This window comes from Artemia franciscana, chromosome 2 (genome assembly GCF_032884065.1).
Source record: "Artemia franciscana chromosome 2, ASM3288406v1, whole genome shotgun sequence".
NCBI lineage: Eukaryota > Metazoa > Arthropoda > Branchiopoda > Anostraca > Artemiidae > Artemia > Artemia franciscana.
Genome location: NC_088864.1, coordinates 67,135,685 through 67,151,911, shown reverse-complemented (window position 1 = coordinate 67,151,911; position 16,227 = coordinate 67,135,685). Strand labels below are relative to the sequence as shown.

Sequence of the window (16,227 nt, the reverse complement as noted above, 5' to 3'; positions counted from 1 at the left end):
TCTAATGGCCATAGCATCATTTGTGCTTTACTTAAAACTAAATTTATCTAAAGCATTTGCCCTTAAACTTTGAAAAACCAAAAATTGCTGAGGCTCACAGGTAATACCATTACCACATATTAAACAATCAGTGTACTCTTTTTACTTTGTCTAATATAAATGACCTAAAACTATAAACCATTATAAATATAAATCAATACACTAGTGGGAAGAATTAGCCATCTGATCAATTTTATTTACAATATCTGGATAGATATACTTCATTAAATTGATAAATTAGGAGGGAATAGCACCACTCTTATAAGTAAACTTGATTAACCTGATTGATTGATTGAAAAAACTATTTTTTTTGTGTAGCTGTTGAGATTATGATAAATAAAACACACGATTCGAATACAAACTATTTCCATAAGATAAAAATGAGGCTAAGGCCTTTAAAAGAATTAGAGTGTGGTAGTCCTGCTCCGATTTGTGGGAATTTCCCTCCGTCATAAGTTTAGCTAGATCATTCATTTTGGTTTCCGTCTGTTTTAGGATTCATTCATACATCTATAACAGTATCTGTTATCTTTACTTCGATGTGATTACTCATTATGATTTTTCTCATTTTGGGTTTTCTTTACTTATTAGCAGTAATTTTTGCTCGTTTAAAGTTTGAATTATTAAGCGGCATTGTTTTCACTCATCTTCTGGCTCTTTATACTTCTTTTAAAAACTTCTTTTTTTGAAAACTTTTTTCAAATTAATTGTTGGTCTTTTTTGATCGGCATACTACTTTCATTGTTGGTTTATATTAGGAATATTTATAAAAAAATGGCTTAAGAGCTTTACCTGAATACTTAATCGTGAATAAATTATAATTCCCATTGAGGCCCAAAGTGCTTAGACTGAGATATACCATTCTTAGCTGCACACAACTTGAAAGTAGAAACACCCTTGCTCCCCCCCCACCTTTCTTCTCTTATGCAACCTGAAAATATCGATTCCAACCCCCAAACAATTCTACTTCTAGTCAACCCTCCCGCCCATCTAGACGTCAACACTCCCTGAAAGTTTTGACCTGATACTCCAAGCTGTTCTCAAGATGTTGCAGATACACCATTTTGATAACTTGGCAAAACCTAGTATATTTTGATTGACCTTGATAACAAGCTATCCATAAATTGCAAGTATGATAGGAACTTGAAGTACAAAATGATCTGCTGGATGAAAGACAAAATCACTTCCCCTCCCGACTGTTCAAACTCTTAAGTTTTCCTGCCCAACGCTCCTCCTTTGTTTCCCAAATAGTATCTAAAAGTTTCAATTTCATTCCCCTGGCCATTCACAAAATATTATATATAGCTTTTTGATGACTTGAAAGGATCAACTTCATCCCATGCAAAATCCTACGAATAAAGTGTCATGATAACCTGCATGTACACAGTGTCTTTTGGTTTAGCTACATTGACTCCTTTGCGGCAAAGCTAAATGTCTAATTGTCGCCCGCCCAATCTCCTCAAGATTTTACTGAAAGTTCCAACTTGATACCCCAAGCCATTTCCGAGATTTTCAATTGATTTGAGTGTCATATACAAATATGTTAGCTAAATGAATAAATTTTAGAAGGTTTTGAGGGTTCCAGTTGTAAATACATCTATAAATTAATGTTGAGAGCATTGAATAGCTTAGACTAGGAAAAGTGAGGCTGAAGAGGAGATGTTAGGTCACAAAAAATCGACACCCAGTGGATAGCTTCCCTTAACTCGGTTGTGTTAGTCATAAAGATGGTGGATCACCCAAAATATAAAAATTATAAAAGCCAAGGTGCAAGGTGTTTTTCCCGGTTAGAAAAGTGTAGAAATAGAAACATAAGTCAGCAAACTAAGATTAGAAAATTGGACACCACGGTAATAACAGTGGTCAAGAGTGGGTGCATCGAAAGGGTGAGTAAGATTATTTAATGGCTTCCGCAAGAATTGTCGAAGAAGGGTTTTAGATAGTAATTTCACTGATCTTATATCAAAAAAAAGATTCGGCCCTAGTTTCTAGGACTATAATCAAATAAAGGTAAAGATAGCTAGTACACGTTTTACAGACCAAAGATGACAGACTGTCAAAGATTGTGCTTCCTTGCAATCCGTGTCGAGCCAAACGAAGAGGTTCGTCCCTGAATTTGGGAGGAAATGATCATAAAAATGTTTTGCAAGAGTGATGGAAGGATCTTAAAAAATGAAGCTTAGAATAGATTGAGGGGGAGTGGGATCTTAGACAGCAGTGTTATTCTCAGTGGACCATTTTATATAAAAGATAAAAATAAAATAAAACCCTGAAAACTAAATGTTGTAGGTGAACAAGGTTGTTTCATTTTAGCATAAATTAAATAATATTACGTACAAGAGTCTTGGAATTAGGGGCAACTTATTGGTTTACTTGGTTTTATATTAATTTATTTTTCCCGTTTACGACGTTGTTATATACGTTATATACGACGTATATAAAGAAACTTGAAACGGATATATTGGACAAAGGCTGAAGGTCGTTCATTACCAGGTGTGTAACAAAGGACATGGTAGGGAGACGGTCCTGGGGCAATAGAAACTGAGCGGATCTTCTGCCCTTCAATCTTATGGGTAATACGAGCGAAGTTCTCTTTCTCAAAAAAGTGGACATCTCCATTCAAATTTCTAGCCATCAGTTGATCATCAGGGCTCCACGTCGGTTCCCTGAAATAATATCGAGCTCATTAATACCCTCCTATTTTAATCTCACCTCCTTGATAAATGGTTTCTTTCAAATTTGATGAATAATGAGAGCAATGGGGGCCGACAGGGCGCTATTCGATTTCCTTTTTTACTTTAGATATTTGCTAGAAAATCTTCCCGGCTGTTTACAAGGACATGGTGGTACACTATTATTTGCATATAATGCGGCTACTAAAAGTGAATCACCAACCATGATATTGGAAAACCTAAAAAGTAGGTGTAAATAGTATCAATCATTGGATCTAATATAGTAAACTGGTGCTATTTTATCCTAAGGCCTAATTTATGATTTTTAGTCAGTCAACTAGGGTTGCTAATAAGATAACCTTTTAGGAAATTGATATTGGGAATCATACAACCAAAAGAATTACCGAGGACTTACCTAGGCATTAAGGTATTTACCTAGGCAATCCTAGGTATCTTAAACATACTTTTTATATAAAATTAACTGTTCGAGCTCATATTAATAGGCTATTTGGCAAATTATCACAAAATATTGGTTGCATTTGTTTTTCTAGCACATTCTTGCATTTCAAAATTGGACTATTAGCTTCTATTTTCCAGTGAATCCTGTTCGAATAATTGTCGTTTGGTTTGTCTGAATACTTTTTAGTCGCACATAACATTTGGCAAAATAGCACAATAAGATTCATAGGCAATTGTACTTCCATAGAAAGTGCAATATTACAGATTCCTCAGAAAGATAAATTTTTAGTTTTTTTAGCCTTTTGACTTTGGAGCAAATAAAGAGTGGTGAAGGTTAAGGTATGATCTTTTACTATCCAATCGTTGAATGATTAGTGTTACGAAAAATCAATAGACCACTAGGTGATCTACTTATGGAGCTTGGTAAAACTAAAACCGAGACATCAAGATATTCAATTAGACATATTATGCGTCGTGTATCAAAGATAATCGGAGAAAAAAAATCTTCTTACGGATCTGTGACATACCTAACACATAAATAGAAAAAATGTAGTAAATTATGAAAGAAAGTCTCAATGATGGAAACTGAACATTTATTGATGCATTTGTGCGAGTTTTTTGCTTATCCTATGGTGGACAGTGCAAAAATGTGTGGAGGGGGGGGGAATAAATTTTTATAAATATAGGACGGCGATTTTGTCTGTTTTTCCAATCATTTCGATGAAAATACGGAAAAAACGCATTTTTAAATGAAAATGCAAAAAATGAATTTTGTCAAAATCGGGGTAGAGGGATAAACTTCGTTCCCAATGGACACCCCTGAGAGTGGGTATTCTCTTCTTTCTTTAATTCGATTATTTTAATTGTTGCTACGCAAAATTTAATAAGTTACTGCTACTACTACTACTAGTAGTAACAGCTCACCGCAGTAGGCTACCAAGCCACCTGAGGCCCACACGAATACGCATACTCCTAATCCATCCCTACCTATTCAAAGCCACACTCTTTACACCCTCCCAGGAAGTTCACATTTCCCTTAAATCTTTCTTTACGACATTCTCCCACCCCAACCGATGACGACCCGCTTTTCGCCTAGCCATAGACGGTTGGCCGAAAAGGACAATCTTTAGCAATCTGTCACCCTTCATCCACAGAACGTGCCCTAGCCATCTCGACCTTTCTCTCATTATAGACTTACAAAGCGGGATTGAACCACAGTTTTTGTACAGTCCACTGTTTGAAATACGGTCATTCAGTCGGGTACCCAAAACATTCCATAAGGCAATTTCACCGGAAAACATCTAGGAAATCTTCCCGCGTTTTTCGGAACGGCCATGCTTCAGAAAACAAAATTGTGATTCAGAATATCTACTATTTTTATTTAATATTTTATATATATATATATATATATATAATATATATATTCCTTAAGGCAATTTCACCGGAAAACATCTAGGAAATCTTCCCGCGTTTTCGGAACGGCCATGCTTCAGAAAACAAAAATTGTGATTCAGAATATCTACTATTTTTATTTAATATTTATATATATATATATATATATATATATATATATATATATATATATAATATATATATATATATATATATATATATATATATATATATATATATATACATATATATATACATATATATATATATATAAATATATATATATATATATATATATATATATATATATATATATATATATATATATATATATATATATATATATATATATATATATATTATATATATATATATATTATATTTATATATATATATATATATATATATATATATATATATATATATATATATATATATATATATATAAACGAGCAATAATTACTTTCTCGGAAACGGCTCCATATTTCTTAAGGAAAATTTGTATCTTGAGAAATTCTCACATAAAAAACGATCTAGATAGGTCATAAGTCTGAGAAAATTCGTTAAGAGCCTTAATTTTGGAAAAAATAGCTTCAATAATCCTTTGTCTTCGAACAGACTGCAGTATGAATTAAGTAAGTAAGTAAGTCGGCACTAGACCCTTAAGGTCCAAACCGGCGGTGCTGATCTCCGTTTCATGGCCCTTCAGCCAGGAAGTGCAATGGGGGGTTGGAGGCCAACCATCCTGTGCTTTCACACACCCTTCCTGCTTACCTTCCCCAGATTTCTCAAGGTACCCATTTAGAGCTGGGACGACTCTGGCTGGTAGTTTTACAGAGTCACGCCACTGACCCCCGTCCCAAACTAAATAACTGGTCACAACTGGGATTGAACCCGTGCCCCTTGGACAAAGGATTCCCACGCCAGCGCGTCAACCAGTTAGCCAGGACGTATGAAAAGACATTAAATTGCAAAAAGGACAAAAAACTGGTAATTGCAAAATATTTGTATATATTTTAACACTGATTACAACAATTCAAAAACATGAAAAAAAAACATAAGTCTGAAGTTTAGTAGATATCGTTGTTAGAAATCGGGCTTGCTTTGATAATCAAACATCTTGAAAAGAATCAGTATGAAAAGAGAGCAAATTGTCTGTGGTTAGAAAACAAGCGACAATGAGAAACTATATATATATATAAGCCTGCCGCGTGACAAGTAATTGCAAAAATATTTGTACATATTGTAACAAGGGATTAGAATATTTCAAAAACTTTAAAAAAGAAAACCAAAAGTTTGAAGCTTAGTAGATATCGTTGTTAGAAATACTCGGGAAAAATCCTCTCTTTCCTCAGGAAAATAGAGGGCTCCCCAGGGAGTACATAGAAAATTGAAGGGTCCCAATGACTTATAATCAACAGTTGCGTAGTTTATAGCATCTTTGTTGAGAGAGAGAGAGAGAGAGAGAGAGAAGAGAGAGAGAGAGAGAGAGAGAGAGAGAGAGAGAGAGAGAGAGAGGAGAGAGAGAGGGAGAGAGAGAGAGAGGGGGGCAGAGCAAGACAGAGACAGAGACGAGAGAGAGAGAGAGAGAGAGAGAGAGAGAGAGAGAGAGAGAGAGAGAGAGAGAGAGAGAGAGAGAGAGAGAGAGAGAGAGAGAGAGAGAGAGAGAGAGAGAGAGAGTATTAAAATATAAATTAAGGAGGTGCGAAGTGACGCCAAAGATAAAGTTGCTTTGGATTTGAAATATATATTGTACAGGTATAATAATAAATTGAGAAAAAAATAGTCAATCTGGACTGGTCCCAGTTAAGGATTGGAACGGGGCAACAATTAGTGTTATAGAAAAAGTTAAAGAAAGATGTGCAGTACATTTTGAGAACCTGTTAAACCATGGTAGAGTTACAAGAAAAGATATAGGAAAGAATGGAAAAGTTTGTGACACTTTGGATGTGAAGGAAGATTTATTTTGTGAGGAAAAATTAGTGACAGTGCAAAAACGATTACGCAGAGTTGCATTATATTATGATGATGATTTAAGCATCCTAGATGAAAATGTCAGCATAGAATGAATTTTTAGAGATTTTGCGAATACGGGGTGTAAGAACAGGTTTGAATATTAATATTAAGACCAGTAAGTCGCTAAGACTAGGAATGAGTGAAGGTGAAGAGGTGATGTCGGGCAATGTAATTACCAAGGTAGGTAGTAAAATGAATGAACTGTTAGGGGTTTTGTGAGTTCAGGGTGCTAGAATAGGTTTTAAAATTAATGGTAAGAAGACTAAGTCACTGAAGCTAGGAATAAGTGAAGATGAAAAGGTGACGTTGGGTAACGAAAAGATTGATGAGATGGGCAGCTTCACTTACCTTGGTCGTATTATTAGTAAGGACGGTGGGTGTAGTGAACGTGTTAAAAGTAGAATAGCCAAGGCCCATGGTGTTTTTTCAAAGTTGAAAAAGGTTTGGAAGGATAGGAAGATAGAACTAAGAACCAAGATAAGAATATTGGAAGTTAAACTGATGACATGGGTCAAGTATGGTTCGGAAACGTGGGCAAAAAAAACATTAACCCCCAACAGAGAGAAGAGCTCGTAACGTTGGGTGTGTAAGTAATGGGGACAAACACAAAACAAAACATATAGTCATATTAACAGTAATAATAGTAGAATTAACTTGATTAAGAACAAAAAACAATAGCAACAAAAACCTAGAAAACAAGGAATTAAAGAAAGGAAGGGAGAAAAGAAATGCAGGGCAGGAGGGGCAAGGAAGGCCGTCCCATCGTGGAGCCAAAAACAAAACACATAGAGAAAAATTCAAAAAAATTTGATTTTTTAAATTCCATCATTAAAGGTAAATAAACAAACATTTTAAAAATCTTTAAAAACTGCTTCTTTAAATACAGCTGAAATTTTTGGGATTGATCAGCCTGAATTTTATCGTTTAGCTTATATTTATTCGCAATGATTGGCATTAGGTACCTAAGTGAAAACCTTGACCTTTCGCATCTTACAAAAGGAATTCGGTATAATCCCACCCACCGACGATTCAAACGAGGGGGAAAAAATCAAACAAAGATTTATTGTAGTAAATAATTTTTCAGGATTTGAATTTGAAAATGCCATAAGGAAATATTTACATCACGCATACGTTTTAAATCCGACAAAATTTAGGGGAAAAAAAAACACAACTGTTTTTGTTTCAGATGTATTTAAAGGATGAAATGGCTGGGAGATGTTCTACAGATGAAGGAACATAGATTGCCAATGGTCCTCCTTGTCGACCACCTGTCTAGGGACAAACGATAAACAGGTCGAGAATATCATAACGAAAGCTTTAAGGCATAAGGGAATTTCTTGGGATGGTGTAAAGAGGGAGGCTTTGAATAAATTGGAACAGAGGAAGAGTGCGTAGCTCTGTTGGCCTCAAGCGGCTTGGTCCTGCAGTGAGTTGTTAGTAGTGGTAGTAGTATCCGGAAGCCTTTATTAACAGAAACAGCTACCGGATGTGAATGTGAAGCCCCAAACATTCGGAATTCCATTTTTTTTCACGCCATATTAAAACTCCAACATTCCAATATTCCCTTTTGATTATAAATGGAAAGGTAACGTGAGTTTAATAATTAATAAAATATCCCTCCCCCTCTCGACAAGCAATGAGGTAAGTTCAACATTTTTGGTAGAAAATTGCTTAAACTGAGCCACAAAAACTGTACTTGCCATCCTACATTCCTTTTCTGAACATAAGCTTTCACGAGAGAACCACAGGAAATCTTGTAGATCCTTAAGTTATCGAAACCTTGAGGGTGCTCAGTGGTTACTGAAAAGGAAAAGTAATTTCAGCTTATGACTGGTAGTGACATTTAATTAAGTAACTAAGTATTTCATTTATCGATGATCAATAAATGACAAATACATATTGATAATACATCCTACAAAGCCTTAAATTCCTGCATCACAAAGTCTGATCCATTGTACGAACATAGGATGGGAGAAGTGCTCATTATTATATAAATATAAATATATCTATATATATATATTATATATATATATATATATATATATATAATATATATATATATATATATTATATATATTTATATATAATATATATATATATATATACATATATATTTCATATATATATTTCATCTTTTTGCTTATGTATTTATTGACCTATTGACCTATTGACCTTGGCATGTTTTCTGGACTTTGATTGTTGGATTTTGATTTGGATGTTGGTTTGTTTTGGATTTAATTTCAATAACTTTTTATGCAACAAAACACAAATATTAGCCTCGGAACTCGGAACGATTTTTTGAAAGTTAGTAAGTGTAAGAGTCGTTGTTTTTCTTTGCCAAGATCAATTTTGTCCCACGGACTTCTGTTAAAAAGTACTTTGTATAATAAAAATTTTGCATGCAAGTTACGTTGGTAATGTTAATTGTAGAACAACCAATGTAATTTACCTATTAGAATGTAATAAATGCTGCCTACAATATGTGGGGAAACAACTAATAATATATATAAAGATTTTTCTGGACACAAGTAAAACAGTTAATGAAAAAAACTAATAACTATCTAGTTTCAACATTGTAGTAATGGTAAATGTTCCATATCAGATATAACTGTCACAATTTTAGAAAATTTAGAATTAGAAAATTTAAATAAAGAAGAGAAGAATAATAGACTACGTAAACAGGAGGATTTCTGGATCCATACTCTTGGTACAGCTTATCCTTTTGGGTTAAATGATCGTGTAGCAAAATATGGTGACATGTCTCATGTTGTTGTTAAATGTATTGATGGTTTTATTGGACCATCCTTCTTTTACTTGTCCTACCAAACGTAAAAAAACGATCGAGAGGACATAGGAAAAATAATAGAAAAAATGAATTAGATGTACATATGCTTTCTATAGATCTATGCCAGCTACTTGAATCTAGGGGTATGAGTTCTGTAATAAAGTGTCTAAATAATTTATCCAAGAGGAATTTAATCAAACTTTTCTGGATTGTGAAGAATAATACAGCTCTTGATTATATTGTTTAAAGTAATATGTGATACAATTTGCATTCTATCTAAAACGAAATTTATTTCAAAAAAGAAAAAGTTCGATAAGATTAGTAATAAGGATAACAGATTATATTTACCTAATTAATTTTACTTGTAAGCAGATTGATGATATTAATTTACCAGAAATTTTAAATCAGCGGCATGTGAAACAGGCCCTTCCTAGTAATTTAAATTATAATGATAGTCCAGTTTTAACTTATAAATTTTCAAAAAACTATTGGGCAAATTATTTTTAATTATAATTTAATACTAAAAAAAACTAGATAGCGATATAAATTGGAAACCGGTTTGTAATTGTAAGCAACTTGGCCCATTTGTAAATCCTACTTACAAACATGTTATAACAGGGGACTTGTCAATAATAAAGCAAGATGATCTTAAATTATAATGAATAAAGGGGCTAATTTCCGTCTTTCTCATCATCTGAAACCATCGAGTGTTCTTGATGGCTTGGAAAATGATTTTTGATTTATTTATTGATAAGTGGTGTAAGAAAGAGAATAAAAATAAAGAGAGTTTTCAAAGTTGGAAGAATTTAATTATTAGTTAGAGTAAGAAATAAAATATATTCTAACTTAAAAAATAGTAACACTAAATCATTATTTTATAATGCGAAGATTAAACAAGCAATTGCTAATCTAAAGAATGAATTTGTAATTGTGCCAGTGGATAAAGCTAATAATATTTTGCCATAATTTGTCAGAAGCTGTATTGTGATATCTTAAAAAGGGAGTTAGGCACAACTAATGTTTATGAAAAGGTAAATATAGAGGATGAGAATTTAATTGAAAAGACTGAAGAAATACTTTTTAAAAATTTTAATATTAAAATAAATGACAATGATAAAAAAGTTCCCTTTCCTATATTGGACTGTAAAATTTCATAAGAATCCCCCTAAACCACGGTTTATTGGCTGGAGCAGCTAAATGTCCAACCCGCATTGCTGCTACTGACCTCTCTTTAATTTTAAAGGAAATTGTAAATAAACTTAAAACCTATTGTTCTGGTATTAAAAAATTTTCGAATTTAATCCATATTGGAGTGTTAATAATTCACTGCAGGTGATAGATTCTTTAACAATGGTTTCAGCTAAAAGAATTGAGTCTTTCGATTTTGCGACAATGTATACTAATTTATCACTCAATTTAGTGTTAGATAATTTAAAAACTGTTATAAAGAAATCTTTCCATCTTATCTAGTAAAAGGTTCTTAAAATAGACAGTTATAATAAAAAAGCCATATGGACAAACTGCTTTAATACTACAGTTAACTTGAGATGTTACAGCTTGGATATGATTTTTGAGTTATTGGAATTTGTTTTATACAATACTTATATAAGATTTGGGGGTGATTTGTACAAGCAAATTATGGGAATTCCCATGGGGGGGAATGCCAGCCCATTTATAGCTGACTTGTTTTTAAGTCAACTAGAATATAAATATATGATGGATAAGAATAATCCAATTAATTTAAAACATGCTTTGTCAAATAATAAAAGATATTTAGATGATATTTTGGTCTTAAATGTAAGGATTTCATTGATATTTCTAAAAATATATATCCATCAGAGCTTATTCTGAGCCTAGTCATGGCGCTGGTCATGAAGATCATTTCTTAGATTTAAATATTAATATTTGTGATAATATAAATTAAGTTTTAAAATGTATAATAAAACGGATGATTTTGATTTTGAAGTGATTAGTTTCCCATTCCCTGAAAGTAATCTACACTCAAATATCACATATTCAGCGTTTTTCTCACAGTTACTTCGTTATGCAAGGATTTGTAGTAATTATATTGATTTTTAAAAATAGATGTAAAATCTTAAGCCAAAAATTGATATCAAGAGGTTTTTCTGCAAATAAATTAACTTGGCAATTTAAAAAATTTAGTTTTCATTATAACGAACTTTTAAATAAATATCAAAAGAATTATCTAGAATACTTAAAGAAATTTTTGACTAATTTCGGAGGTTCGAGAAATGTTGTCACAGCGCCATTTATTTTGAATTGTGTTTCTATTTGAGCGGAATTTTTAAAAAATTAGCCACATGGTAAAGATGAATTATATAATTGTTTAGTTCATTCAGGTTTTTTGCAATGTGTTAATATTTGTGATTTGGTAAAATTTATAATATTTAGTTTACCTATTGTTGCTAAAGGGAGGGATATATTAACAGGATAAGCTTGTTTTGGTTTTACTTGGTTGTTTTACATTTGCTGTTTTTTTTCATAGACATGTATTTTGGGGGTGATACCTGACGCGGGGATGCCATGGATATTCTGTGGTAGCCACAACACTGTGCTGGGTAGAGAATTTAGAGTGGCGAAACCCTATATAGGCCAGTGTATTCTCCTGATGAGCCCTTATGTTGGGTGTTGCCTCTGAATTATTTGTCTATATTATTTTTTCTATGGTTTGGTAAATGACGACTTATACTTATTGACGACATGACTGCCTGTCCATGGATTATTCTTTATGGTTGATTGTGTGTGGCTATGCTGTTTGACCTATGTGATTGTATGGATGAGTAGGGTTAAGGCCTCATTCAAGTGCTGGTCTATATTAATCACTAATTTAGGAAAACAGTCTTCCTTTTCTCCTTCTGTCTCCTTTTTTTTTTTTTTTTTTTTTTGTGTTTGTGCTGTAGCATTGGTGATTTCTCTTTTCATGATATATATATATATATACATAAATATATACATATATATATATATATATATACAATATATATATATATATATATAATATATATATATATATATATATATATATATATATATATATATATATATATATATATATATATATATATATATTGGTGCTTAAGTATTATAAAGAGCATGTATATAATTGTCCAGAAAAATTTTCCCGCTGCCATAAACAAGTCCATATATAGCAAAGATAATCAACGTTAGACCCTTCTATTGTCTGTTAAGAGTTTCTGATCATGTTCTCTTCCTTTATCTGTTTTCTTCTTTTTATATTTGTATTCTCCTTTTGCCACAATTTTGCCTTACTAGGGGCACATTGTTGTAAACTCTATCCAAAAAGTTTATTAATAAATTGAAAAGATAAATTTTTAAGAATAAGGCCACTGTAATCATATCTTGTTCCAAAGACTTAATCAGGAATCCTTACATCAAAGTTGTAAAGGGGCATGAAGGCAAAAAAGAAAAAAAGCTAATATTAACTTACCAGCGTACGGTTCCCATAGTGAGATGAAGTTTTCACTTGGGGAAAATTTTGCCCCAGCAATTTGTCCCAAGGGCACATCAAGTATGATCTTCCAGTCAGACATATTCCAAATTTTGACACTAAAAACAAAAGAAAATGAAGTCTGTTCGCTGCAGGTAAATGAACAAGGAGCATTAAACAGGCACATTGTGAAATTAAGTATTTCTGGACCCCATACTTATCATCTGCCCTGGAGATAGAACTATCGGTCCATATCTCGGAAATTGCATGTCATTGGGAAGGTGTTTCTCTGAAAGGCGAGTAAAGAATTTTCAAGTTTTTACCACATACAATTTCTGAGATATGGACTGATAGTTCTAACTCTAGGGCAGTGGATAGGTATGGGGTCCAGAAATACTAGGGGGGTGTAGGGTTTGAACCCCCCCCCCCAGAAATGTTTGTCCGACACGTAAAAACCGTAACAAAAAATGAATATAAACAAATACTTGACGCGTTTTTAAAGTTTTTGTAGCGCCCCTCTCCCCGAAAAAACCCTTTTGTAAAACCTTCTCCGAAAAAAAAATCCTGGATACTGCCCTGCCTGTCATCACCCTGACTTTCAATATTTTAACCTTAGTTTGCTCACGCCTAAGAGCACTCCGCACCTTAGCTATTCTACTTTTTACATTTTCACATTATACACCCTCTTTACTAATAATACTAACTAGGCAGTGAATCTATCAATTATATCAATTTTCTCGTTGCATAAAATCAACTCTTTGCCCTCATTTATTTTTATAATTAAAAAAGAAATCACCAATGCAACAGCACAGACACAGAAATAAACATGCACCATTAAAAAAAAAAGAAAAAAAGAAGAAAAAAAAAGAAAGATAGAAGGAGAAAGGAAGACTGTTTTCCTACTTTAGTAATTAATATAGATCAGTACTTGAATGAGGCCTTAACCCTACACATCCATCCAATTACATAGGTCAAGCAGTATAGCCAGCAGTACACAATCAACCATAAAGAATAATCCATGGATTATTCTGGCAGTCGTGTCGTGTCGTAAGTATAAGTCGTCAATTACCAAACATTAAACACAATAAAAAAAGACAAATAATTCAGGCGCGACAACCCAACACAAGGGCTCATCAGGAGAATACACACTTGCCTATAGGGTTTCGGCATTAATCTTTAAAGATTAATGGTCAAGACCCCCTGAGATCCCATTCACCTCCAAAACTTAATTCCTTTCGGGAACATTTTTATCTAGGACATACAAATAATCTGCAGAGTCTAAATTTGTGAGAGTTTTACCTTCCCGTTTGATACGCACAGGGGAGTCTATGAGCAACGATTTTTAAGTTAAAAGAAGAAAAACCAATTAGCAGAATACAACACCTCGGATAAGACAAGCTTAAAGATCATTTTACTGACGTGGCCATTGTTAAACATGGGAGTTTCAGAAATACCATACACGAAATAGAAAATGATACATCAAGGACATTTCAACCAGAAAAGTACAATGCAAAGAAAAATCGAAAAAAATTGAATTCGCAGAAACTAAAAAAGAATAAGGAATAGATAAGTTAACAGTACTGTTTCCTGAATATTTGCCATTCCTGCTGTTTATCAGTAGTTTTGAGTGATTTGTATTTCCCGCAAATAACAATGTCTTTGCTATAATTGTTTTTTTCTTCTTTTTTTCCTTCTTAATTTTCTTCAGTGTTGCACTATTGGACGTTAATTTGAACTTCGAGCTTTCCTTCAAAACTACATTGTATGTTTAAGAACAAACATTAAGTCGTCTCTATCACGCTTAAAGATAATCTCTGACATTTTTACACTCCTGAGGCAATTGTCAAAAACAGTATGCTAAGCTGTCAGTAAAAGAAATAGTGTGCCTCAACATACATTGCCCTTAATATTGCCCACCCCTTGATAACCACTTCACAATCGATTTTAGGCAATTATCTCAGAAAAAAGATAATTTCTTAGCCAAGCCTGATGATCGATGGACATATTCGGAACCAGTATCTAAGCTCCCTTGAAGCAATGGCTAGCCCTCAATTCTTCCTTTACGCGATATTTCGACTAGTAAGTAGTAGTAAGTAAAAGTAAGTAAGATGCCACTAGACCCTTAAGGTCCAAACCAGCGGTGCTGTTCTCCGTTTCATGGCCCTTCAGCCAGGAAGTGTGATGGGCGGTTGGGGGCCAACCATCCTGTGCTTTCACACACCCTTCCTGCTTACCTTCCCCATATTTCTCCAAGTACCCATTTAGAGCTGGGTCGACTCTGGCTGAGCTTACAGAGTCACGCCACTGACCCCCGTCCCAAACTAAATAAGTGGTCACAGCTGGGATCGAACCCGTGCCCCTTGGACAAAGAATTCCCACGCCAGCGCGCCAACCACTCAGCCAGGACGGATATTTAGACTGGCCCTTTACAGCGTCAATAATCGGATTAACGACACTTCTTGACTACTAAGATCCTGCGTCGGCTCTGCAGTGTGTTGCTATATCTGGGTTTTATCCGTGGGTCCCGTATTACAAATATAAGGTCAAGCCCACTGCTTTACCACAGGACTCCTTTGCAGCAAAATCATCAAGGTATTCATGAATTTAAATTCTCTGCCAAACATAAACCAGAAAACAAAGTCACCAACTGTCGGAAAATAATCGCCAAAAACCCACACAGCACAAGAAAGACAAAAATAAAAAAGGGAGAGCTGCCTTATTTTTGGAGAGGCATCCAAATTACAGCAATGCGTTTTGTTTTGAGCTGGCAAACTCTTTTTGCTGGGGGAATAGGATTTAAACAATAGCTCAGCAAGCTATTCAACAAAGGGTTCAAAATAACATTCAGACTCACTCCATCCCCGTCTCAATTAAGACTAGGAGAATCTTTTCTAATGTTAATGACCACTCTGAGTTTTTTTTTCAATATTTAGAGGTAGCTCTTAATATTTGAACATATATCCCAGGTTTCCTTTATCACGCAGGATTCAATGGAATAAGCGTACTCATTTATACCCTGGTCTTGGGGTATCAGTGTCCAACCAATACAGGAGCTACTGCATTAACAGGGGATTTCGAAATCCATCTCGTCTGTTGCACTTTGACAAAGACAGAATTAGGCGGCCACCCCCTCCCCTAATACTGGAAGCAGAAGTTCAAAGAGGCTTTTGAAATTAGGAAAAAAAAACCTTAGTCTTCATGAAGATAAGGATGAAGTAAGGTCGGGTGTCTTTGCAACCCCAATGTTAAATATACTCAAGAGACCTACTTTCAATCCTATCCCCCCCAAAAAAAAATTTGCCCCTGAAAGCACTACGGATAGTTGCAACCACATTCTTTCTGAAAATAAGCTATTCAACCCTAGTTTTGTTTTTCTTATGCTGTGTATCATTTTA

The 16,227-nt window shown here is 33.9% G+C and overlaps 1 protein-coding gene across 1 annotated transcript in view; it reads right to left on the bottom strand.

The window, feature by feature from the left end:
- The window catches only part of LOC136035488 (eukaryotic translation initiation factor 2A-like), a 117,349-nt gene that overhangs the window by 85,231 nt on the left and 15,891 nt on the right, over window positions 1-16,227 (bottom strand). The window contains exons 3-5 of the mRNA XM_065717318.1: window positions 12,833-12,951; window positions 8,279-8,378; window positions 2,530-2,705 (exon numbers count right to left, since the gene is read on the bottom strand). Coding sequence (XP_065573390.1) covers window positions 2,530-2,705; window positions 8,279-8,378; window positions 12,833-12,951 — 395 coding nt within the window. The remainder of the gene's footprint in view (window positions 1-2,529; window positions 2,706-8,278; window positions 8,379-12,832; window positions 12,952-16,227) is intronic.